Source organism: Panthera uncia, chromosome E3 (genome assembly GCF_023721935.1).
Source record: "Panthera uncia isolate 11264 chromosome E3, Puncia_PCG_1.0, whole genome shotgun sequence".
Classification (NCBI taxonomy): Eukaryota; Metazoa; Chordata; class Mammalia; order Carnivora; family Felidae; genus Panthera; species Panthera uncia.
In genome coordinates this window covers 25,301,790-25,312,352 of record NC_064815.1, presented here as the reverse complement: position 1 = coordinate 25,312,352, position 10,563 = coordinate 25,301,790, and the positions used below count along the sequence as shown (strand labels likewise).

The window sequence follows — 10,563 nt, the reverse complement described above, 5'->3', positions numbered from 1 at the left end:
CCCCGTCAGAAGCCCAGCCAGGTGAAACACGGGGCCCGCCCGAAGGCGGGTAGCGCCGCCGCCGCCGTCGCCGCCGCCGCCGCCTGGCCGTCCCGCCCGCCGCGCGGCCTCCTCTGCCCTGCGACGACGGAGCCGAGCGCGGGCTCGGGCTCTCCTTGCCCCGCGCGGGCGGCGTGGCTGCGCCGGCCTCCGCCTGGTCGCGGGCCCTGGGCGAGGGCGAGCTGGGCTTCTGACGGGGAGAGAGGCAGAGAGGGCACGGAGGGGGGTGGAGGGGACGGGGGCGCAGACAGAGACGGGGCGGAAGAGATGCCCGCAGAGACAGAGGAAACCGAGGAGGTCGAGAGAGTCCAGAGCCGAGAGAGAGGCGGAGGCGGAGGAGAAGGAGCAGGGGAAGTTAGAGAAGCAGAGAGAAAAGGCGGAGACGGGGGGGGGAGAGAGCGGAGGGGGGGGGGGGGGGGAGAGAAGGAGAGGGGGCTTTCACCGGGCCCAGGCCGGGGGCTGCCAGTCCCGGAGCATCGCACACACGGTTCCCCGCGCCTGCCCTGCCTCTGCCTCTCCTGAGTGTCCACCTTCTGGCCTCAACAGTGCAGCTCATGCAAGGTTCTCGGCATGCAAAACACAAGAGGGACGGAGCGGTGGGGGGGAGGGGGGCTGAAACGGAGGGGGCTCCAGGACGGGCACGGGGGCTGGCATTGCCCCCCGATGGGACGGACGATCCCGGCAGAGAGTAGAGAGAGGGCGGGCACCGGGAGGCCGGGCCGGGGCCAGCCCCCCAGGCCAGGCCCCCCCAGCGCGTGGGGGGTGGGTGAGGGGATGGAAGGGGCACACGGCACACAGATGGGGGTGGGGGCGGGGCGGGACAACTGAACTCAAAACTGAACCGAAGAAAGGGAGGAAAAACAGAAATAAAAAACAAAATCCACAAATGTCATTAGATACCAAAATCAAAAACAATGTCTGAACTCCTGGGGAACTGACATTTTTTCTGTTAACATTTTTCTTTCTTTGTTTTCCGGCCCTGCAGAGACCTGTGGAACTGTCAGTAACACCCGACTGTCTTTCTGTTTCTCTCTTTTCTTTTCCTTTCCTTTTTTTTTTTTTTTAAGTTCTGATTTTTTTTTTTTTAAGTCCCTCTTGGTTAACGTCCACTTACCAATAAAGTGGCACTTCCTCCTTTAGTAGGTAAGGTGTGTAAGAGAAGGGAAAAGTGTGGTAGCGTAAGTTCATCATTAGATTCACAAAAATGCAAGAGAGATAGAGAGAGAGAGAAAAAAAAACGCAACCACCCCATTCTAGGCCGAGAGGAGGCCACACCGCCTCTGGAGGAAGGACTGGCCGCGCCCGGCTCCTCGGGCCTGAGCAGGCACCTCTTGGGTGACTGCTGGATAGAGATGTCCAATGTTCTTCCAAAAGTGCAGTTAGGACACAAGGGTTGGGGTACAGAAAACCAGAAAGGGAGCCTGGTACCATCAAAAGGGCCCTAGCTGGCAACCAGGGGTCTGAGAGCCTGCCTCTGCCTCACTGAGTGACCCTGGCTAAGTCACTTCCCCACTCTGGGCCTCAGTTTCCCCACCCCCAAAACGAGAGGGTTGGGCTCTGCTTCCTGATGTCCCTACCAGAGCAAATACTCCAGGATTCTCTGTGTACCCCTGACCACCCTCTCCATCCTCCTCCCCTCACAGAACAGACCGCTCCTCTTGTCCTTGGGTTTCCAGCTTTCTGTCTATCTGGTAACGGTTGGTTCCACTTGTCTACCCCACCCCCAACCACCAGCACCAACTTGACTTCGAAGCACCTCCAGGGCAGAAATTTCGGTTGGATTCAGCTCCGTAACCTCAGTTTTTATCGCAGAACTTGGCATTTAGTAGGGCCTCAATGTCGTTGCTGAAGAAGGAATCATTACAAGGGTCGGGGCCAAAGAGGGGCAGGGTCTGGGCCAAGCTTTTTTGGCAGGCTCCTGGGATGGGAGAACAAAACCAGCTACCTACCACCCCTCAGGGCACCTTGCTGCCAGAGACTGAAAGGAGCGTGGTTTCCTTGGCATGGCCTATGCTTCCTGCAGGAGGCGGGGTGGTGCCCAGGCCCTTCCTTGCAAGCCTGGATCCAGCCAGGGCTTGGAGGCAGAGCCAAGAAGTCGGTCCCATGGGAGGAAAGGCACAGCCAGCTCTGATTGGTGGCTGAAGCAGCCAATGAACACTAGCCATAGCAAGTGAGAGCAGCTGTCCAGAGTCAAATGGGCCATAAAGGCCTCCTGGGAGAGCCTGGTGTCTCCCTTTGGGGCTCAGGCAGGCATAGGTGGGCAGGGTGGATATCTGAGCACCCCAGCTCTCCTGATGACCGGCTCACCTCTCATCCTGGGCTAGGAGCCATGGCCCCTCTGAGATGGCAGCTCCAAAGTCAAGAGACATTACCAGGAGACACTTGGCTCTCCTAACACATATCCCCCGCACCCCAGCAGGTGGCCAGCGCCTACAGCTCCCAAGCCCCCAGAGGAGGCAAATGAGAAAAATCTCCAGAATCTTCACATTTCCAAGTTCTTTCCTATCTCCTGGGTTGTCTGAGAGTGGAAAGTGAACAGATCCCAGGCAGGGGAGTGGGGGCCCTGGTGGCCAAGGCATAGTACCCAAACCCAGGAAACGCTGGACCCCGCCCTAAAGAAGCCTTTGCTTGCTATTCTGATGGGGGGGGGGGGTGCAGCCAGGCAAGCGGGCAGAATAGTAAACATGGGGGTCAAGACCTGGCTGTGAACCCTGGCTCCAGCTTAGACTCTGGATCTGAGCCAGCTTCTCTGACTCCAGGAGACAGACCAGCAGTGGGGGAAGGAGACTGAAGGCCCCAGTGTTCCTTCCCACAGACACTGGGGGGGGGGGTCCTCTCTACTTCCCACTGTTGGGCTGGGCGTGTGGTGGGACTGTTAGGAGCAAAAAGGCTCTGGGTTGGGTGGACGCCCACCTGCATCACGTTGCTGCCTGCAACCACTGAGGCCCAAACCTCTGTGCCAGACCCCGTGTGCTTATCTGGAAGCTTCCTGCCTGGCGTGCCTTGAAGTCAAGTCCTTCTCCCTCTCCCCTCCTCCAAGCCAAATGCCATAGCTTAAGATGATGGTAAGTGGAAAAGTGGCACACCTGGAATCAGCCCTGATATGAGTTTGCTGTGATCTAACTCTGGGGGCCTCAGTTTCCCCATCAATAAAGTGGGGATAACTGGGGTCTTTGCTGGGGGAGGCGCCTGTATAGGAGTCGAAAGGTTCTTTTCAGAGCACAAGTGACTCACAGTCCCCTCACGGATGAACGGGGTCAGAGCAGCACAGGAAGGTCTGGGCATGGCCACGTGCCCGGATGGCAGAGGACGGGACGAAGGCGCTGCTGGGCAGGGCGGCAGACAGCACCTTCCCTGGGGGAAGACTCCTTGGGCCAATCTCACATTCTTATCCACCCATACCTCCCTGGAGAAAGGGTCGCCATGGTCCCGCCAGAGTGAGAGCCCCCTCCTCAGCTTGGCCGGGTCTCATTTTTCCCAGGAACTGAGGGAGAAATCAGTCCAGACACCATGGGATTTCATAGCTAGACGGGACTGTTGTGGCCAGGGACCTCCAAACATCTCCTCCAGAAGCCTGCTCTTTGTGACTCCTGTTCCCTCTTCCCCTTCCCTGCCCTCACCACCCCCTCACAGCCTGGCTAATGCCTATGGGCCCTGTGCTCAATCAAGACCACCTCCTCCAGGAAGCCTCCCCTGACCCTCACCCTGAAACAGGTGCATTCCTCTGTGATCCCACAGACCCTTGGGCCTTCTCTCAGTATGGACTCTGCAGGGCTGTGAGGCCTACTGTGGTGAGCAGAGTTCCCCACCTGTTGGCTCGGCTTTTCCCCTCTAATTGTTCTGAGTGACCTTTGTCAGTGCCCCAGCCTGATAGGTGGGGGCCGCAAACCAGTTCCCTCAAACCCAGGCACGGACACCTAGCACGGGACCTGGCACCGAGGAGGGCTCAGCGGATGCTGGCTGAGTGTGTGTGTGAGTGAATGAGTCAGTGAACACAGAGGACCTCGCCTGTCTCTGAGCCCGGCTTCCAGGCTTCCAGGAGCCCCTCTGCTCTCTGATACCTTCTCTTTAGCTTACGTAAGAAATGTTTGGAGGGAAAAGGCAATGGAAAAGAGTAAGGCAAAAGATGATGTGCCAGCCCCATCCCGGGATTCTTAAGGACGAGAACAGTGAGCATCTGAGATGCTCCACCCCCTCTCCCCCAGGGCTCAGCTAACTACCCCTCTAGCTCAGCATTTGGCGATCCCGTTTCTGGGTCCCTGGTCACATCAGGTCCTCTACTCCTCCCATCAGGCTGGGACAGTCTCCCCGTGGGACCCAGAGTGATTTCTCTCTCCCTGAACAACTTCCTGTCTGCCCTCCCAACACCACTCACAGCCGAGCAATATTCTGAGTGGGTGAGCTCCTCACACCCTCCCCCGGGGGCAAACAGGGGGGGGGGGGGGGGCGAGGAGGGTGAAGAGCCGGACGTTCTCTTTCCAGAGCTGAGGACGGAGGTCCACTGATGCCTCACAAGGGCTGGGATGTCAAACTTCTGCAGCTACTCCCAGGTGAGACAGGAAACAGTTTAAAGAGCTGGGGTGGGCGGTGGGGTCCGAGGACCTGCCCCCAACGTGGCTGGATTGGGCACTGGCCTGGGAGTCGCAAGTCTCAGGACCTAAGCTCGGTTCCGCTCCAACACCTTGGGGAACCCTGGCTCTCACTGACTGTCCTTTCCGAATCATTCTGCACATTAAACTCAAATTCAGAAGATGGAACGATGCTGGGGGCAGAGGGAGACCCTGTCTGAGCTGAGTAGTGGTCCAGGCAGGGGGGAGGGTGAGCTGAGAGTCCCCTTCATCCCCCAAATTGCCCCACTGAAACTTTACTAAGTAGGCCCTCTGAGTCCAGTGCCAGCTCACTGGGCCCCTGAAGTTCAACGACCATTACACCCAAAAGATGGAGCTGTGAGGTTCAGCCCTGGTGCCAGCTGCTGCCCCAGAGTCTGTAGGTCCTGCCTGAAAGCTCCAGCTGCCACCAGGGCAGGACCCTTGGGAGCCCAGCAGGCCCTGGAGGGTGGGGCAGGGCTCTTTCCTCAGGTTTGGCCTCAGCCAGAACTTCTTCCAGGATCTGGAGGCCAAGAGGCCAGCACACGCTCCTCCACCACTGCTTAGTGCCAAAACGGGCCCCGGGGGCTGGCAGGGGTGAGGGGTGGGGGGCTTAGCAGCTACTCCAGACAACAGAAATCAAATTGGCTCAACCGCAGCATATACAGTTCAGGAGGAGAACACAAACTTGGAAATGCTAACCACACAGAAATGCATTCGGACAACAAAATGAGAAAGAGAGGGAGTGGGGGGACGGGGCTTGGAGGGGTGGGGGTGGAGGTGGGGTCGGAGAGGAAGAAGAAGGAGCAGGGAAGGTGGAAAGGAGGGGGGAAATGAACCAGAAAAGTTGTCGGGGAAAGTCAAGAAAACCAAACGACAAACCAGGAAACACAGCTTTCGTACGTAGCTCATTTGGAGAAAAAATGCAAGTTACAAATGAGGAGTCACTAAAGTAAAGAAAGAAAAGGGAAGGAGAGAAAACCAACCAGAGCGAGATCGAGAGAAAGAGAGAGAGAAAGAAAACCACATTCAAACCAAGCAGAGTGGCAGGGGGCTTATCTGGAGATGGGAGCGAGCGGGGCGCACAGCGGGGCCGGGATACCTACCTTCTCAGTGGTCAGGGACAGGAATGCAATAATAAAAAAGAAAAGAAGATCTCCGCATTGGGAATGCAGAAGGTGGGGGGGAAGACGGTGACTCTAAGCTGTGCTCCCCCTTGGGAACTGGCACCTGCATGTGCAGCCAGGGTGGCTTTCGGTCTAGTCCCAGGGGTGGGAGGGGGCTCCTGCCCAGCCATTTTGGTTTGCTTTTTTTGTTTGTTTTTTTTTTCTTTTTGTGTTTAAACCCGCAGGCTCCAATAGCCAAGCTTTCCTTAACTCTTTAAACAACAGAAAACCTCCAGAGGGCATGCAGGAAGCAGCGGATGGAAGCAGAACCAGAGGGTGGGCTCAGGAGGGGCTGGCAGCAGGGGGAGAGAGGCCCATGTGGGGGGAGAGATGGAGAGAGAGACAGAGACAGAGAGATGCAGAGAGAGAGAGAGAAACAAAGGCAGAAGGAAACAGACAGGCAGGGCAATAGAGAGAGGCGGGCCCAGACAGAACAAAGAGAGAGAAGCTATTACAATGAGGCAGAGTGGACAGATGGGGTGAAGGGATCAGTGCATTTAAAAGGGAAGGCAACCACAGATTCAGTTTGGAGGCCTGATCCTGCCTCAGGTCAACTGCTTTCCCCCTCTGCTTAGGCGTCATTTTAGCAAAACCCACCCCTCCTGCCTTCTGGCTTCGGCCTGGGAGAAATGCCAAGATGCTGCTTCCTATTCTGACTGCCCCCCCCCCCCCCAGCTGTGGTTACTGCTCTTTCCTGGGGGCAGGAGGGGGGGGCTGGGGTGGAGCAGGTGAGGCAGTCCCACGGACACCTCTTCTCGGGTCACCCTAGGCTGCCCATTTCGTGATGAAATTTGAGCCAGAGGCGGAGGCCAGAGAGAGCCTGGGGGCCTGGCTCAGGAACCTTCTCTGTCACCTTCACCAAATGGAGAGGCTTCCCTTGACACTTCCAATGCCAGGGACAGGTGGAGCCAAGGCAGGGGGCCCTTCTTCTAAGTCCTTAAACACCTCACACCTTTTCTGGCACTTGGGCTCAGCATCTTACTTCTCCTTCGCCAAATCACGTGACCATGAGCGGCCCCCTTCCCTCTCTGCCTCACTATTTCTGTCCCCATATGTGTGTGAACTGTGAGGGCTTAGGGTTTCCTGAGTCACTGAAGTGACAGTTTTATAGAGTTGGGTTTGCTTAATGCTGGGCCCACCTATTCCCTGGTCTCTGTGTGGGCGGGCCCCAGTGCCAGGGAATTGAGAGCTGGGAGTGTGCCGTGGACATCCGAAGGGGTCCCCAGGAGGAAGGCAGGAGCGGAGACAACCAGCACCCACCTCCAAGCCCTCCTCCCCTTACTCAGGGCTCCCAGAGTGTGCTTTTCCACTGGCCACTCTCTCCACTGGCTGGTGGTCTTGAGGTGAGGGGGCTGGAGTCTCCTTTTGGATCTACCTCTAAAAAGCTGTGTGACCTTGAGCCGGTCACTTGACCTCTCTGAGCTCCTGGCAGTAAATAGCAGAACCCAGAAATCCCTTTGGGGGTTTAATCCTGACCTGGGATGGGACAACAAGAGAGCCGTGGCGGGAGCCAGCACCCAGCTGGCCTTTGTCTCAAGATGAGGATTTTTGTCTTGCCTGGGAATGTCCGGCTCTGAAGCCCTCACCTGGGCTACAGGTGTGGACAGCTCCCTCCTCTAGGATCTGGAGCCTGGCACTGAAGGCCTTGTGCAGCCTGTCCCTGTCTCCCCCAGCCATCTTATACTAGAAGGAACTGGGGAGCCATAGGGTGCTCACTGCCCCTGGATGTTCCTCCGGTGACCTGGGAAATATCTCTCTTCCTCCCATCTCCCAGCTTCCCTCCAACGTTCCTTAGAGACAGGGACATGGAGGAACGGCGGGGGGGGGGCCACTTCTGTTCATTTAAAAGCTGAGGCATTTCCAGCACATGCCCTAGGGTTGAGGAGTTGATTGGCTGCCGCTGCAGATTTCGCAGGGGCTGCTGGCGTGGGAGTCATTTTTTAAGAGTTATCTTCCCTTTTAAATTCTGGTTACAAAGGGAAAAAGAATAAGTATAAAGACATATGTATATGGTCAATGTTCACTTGAGATTCAGGACCCATCTCTGCATTAGGAGGAGAGGCTCCCACAGTAACACGCACAAAAGCAAAATTCTAGAGCAACATAGAAGATAGAAAAAAAGAAAAAAACAACCAGAGAGATAGTTTGCATTTCTGTACATTACCAAAGGAAAAAAAAAAAAAAAAAGAGAAAAAGAAAGAAAATACAAACAAAAACAAAACAGGAAAAAGTTACATAAACTTCCCCACCCTCTTCCCTTGCCAACTGAACAGGAAAATGGAATCACAATATTACCACGGTTCAAATGGGAGGCTAAAAAAACAAGCAAAAACATAGACGGGGTTAAAAATGGTGAGCTTTTCTTTTTTTCCGTTTGTTCTCTCTCTTTTTTTTTTTTTTTTTTTCTTTAAGGTAGCGTCCAAGAATACCCCCGCCCCCCAGTACTTGTCCCCAAAGACATTTTTGGTGACTGGCAAAGTCTCCACACACACACCACCCCCCCCCCCGCCCCCATCTCACCTCCCTGGAAGGGTGCAGGTGAGAGGCCTGGATGTCCTGAGGTCCCAGATCTCGCAGGGCCCGAGGGAAGGGAGAGGATTTGGGGAACATGCTTTGTGAAAGGGGTAACAGAGTGCCGTCTCCCAGGAGGCTCCCAGAGCAATGTCAAAATGGAATCCCATTCTGGGAGGCAGTCAAGATTTGGGTGCGGCCGACAGGGCACCCTCCCCAAGGCTGGAGGCTACACCCTCTTCCCTGGTTGCTCTGTCCTGGGGTCTACTTCGTTGCTGTGGCCATTTTGTCTGTACCTGTCCAGGGCTCTTGGTGGCCTACTGCTCAGGGAGGGGAAGGGACCAGAAGTGGGATGGAGCCTCCTTTTGGCCCTGGCTTCGTTCTGTGCCTTTCCAGGAGGATGAGAAGCTCCCCTGAGAAGGTGTTTGGGGGCTCTGTGCCCATGGTGGTGGGGGGATGGGCACACTCTCTTCTGAGTTTGTCCACTGTCTCTGTCCTGGCTGCCTTCAGCTACCTTTGTGTGTCCTCTTCCACCCCCAGGACAGATCCAGGGACACTGGTGTGATCCTCCCTATGTGGCCCAGCCAGGCCCTTGGGAGCTCAGGCGCCTGGCACCCTGTCCAAGTGGGGCAGTCCTGAAACAGGTAACGTCCTTAAACAAAAATTAACCTTGACGCCAAGAGCCTTTTGTCTGCTGCCTTTGGCTTTCCTCACTAAGGCCTTGGCGGTAAGGGTGTTTGAGAAAATAAAGGGAGTGAAGGAAACAGCCAAAAATCAAAATGAAACTGACCAACACGGACATGTTTGCTGCTGAGACCGGAGGTCTGGGGAGGGGCAGCCCCCACCCTCCCTGCTGGGAGGCAGCCTTAGGGTCTGGGGTGGGGGCACCTGCAGGCCTGTCCACCCCAAGTCCCCCTGCCCACCCAATGCCCCTGCCAGTACTGCAGCCCCATCTCCCTGAGATCAAAGGATACAAGGGGATGTGGGGCTCCCCTGGGGCTTGGGAGAACCCCCCCCCCTTCCCAGCCCAGCCTAGCCCCTCCACCTGGGAAAGGCCGAGAAGCCTGTCTGTTCTGCCAGCCCCTGCCATCGCCACAGCTGCTTGTGGGTCTCAAGGAGTCCTGGCCCCTCTTGGAGGATGGGTGGGAACAGTTTTTGGGAGGTGTTGGTGTGGAGTCTCTGAGGGAGCAATGGGGACACTGGCAGGTGCTTTAGGAAGGTTGGAACACGGGGAACAAGGGCGCCTGCAGGTTTGAGACATCTGTCCACACGTGGGCAGCCAGTCCCTGGGGGAAAGGACACACTCTCCTTGGAAAAGGGACTTTAGAAATGCAGCTCGGTGGCCGCATGGGGACAGAGAAAGGGGAGGGCTTCGAGGGAGAGGGAGGGGCCAGTGAGAGGGTCGAGGGAGGGAGGGCGCTTGGAGAGGGAGAGGGAGGCTCAGGGCCTAAGTGGTGCCCAGGGGAGACCCCGTCTCTGAATCCGGTTTCTGACTGCGACCCCTAGCATTGTCCATGCCCCTCCCACCCCAATATGCCTGGAGAGAGGGAGGCAGGAGACCCCGGATTCTCCTCAGCTCTCTACCCAACTGGCTGGGAGTCCCAGTGGTCAACCCCCTCTGGCCATCAGTTTGCCAAGCTCAAGGGTGGCCCAAGCCTGCAGGCCCCCCTCGCCCCGACACTAGGGCCAGGTGGGCGCAACAACCAAGCATTCCAGGCCGCTCCCGAGCCGAGCCGGGAGGGGGAAGCGGCGCCTCCCTCCCCCATTTACACACTCACCGCGCCCCGCCCGGCGGTGACACCCCACCCAGCGCGGCGCAGCCCGCACGGCGCGGGAACCCTCCGCAAAGCGAAGCGTACGTACATCTGGCGGGCTGTGCGCCGAGCCGGGGCGGCCCCCGTGCGCTCCGCTCCGCTGTCTGTTGCCGCCGTTCTGCTGGGGCGACCCCCACCCGCTGCCGCCGGACGGGGAAGGCGACCGGCTCCCGCTGGACCGCTGGCTGCCCGTCTTCCGCCCGTCATCTCGGTGCTTGGGGCTCAGCCTGGGGGGTGGGGCGTGGGGAGGGGACGTGGCGGGCAGCCGGCGTGGGACCGCCCCCTCTGCGAGCGGAACCGCTGCCCCTTCCCCTGCCTCTCACTTGCATTTAGAGAGCAAGGCCCTGGCCCACCTATTGCCTCGACTTCCAAGAGCCGCGGCCGGAAGCTCTTCCTCGCCCATTTGCAGGAGGGTGGGCACCTGCACCCTCCTGGTAGACTTCCACC

General features: G+C 57.6%; 1 protein-coding gene across 1 annotated transcript in view; it reads right to left on the bottom strand.

The window, feature by feature from the left end:
• Positions 1 to 10,563, bottom strand: part of SRRM3 (serine/arginine repetitive matrix 3) — a 38,382-nt gene that overhangs the window by 8,070 nt on the left and 19,749 nt on the right. The window contains 2 exon segments of the mRNA XM_049639383.1: positions 40 to 229; positions 10,166 to 10,343. Coding sequence (XP_049495340.1) covers positions 40 to 229; positions 10,166 to 10,343 — 368 coding nt within the window.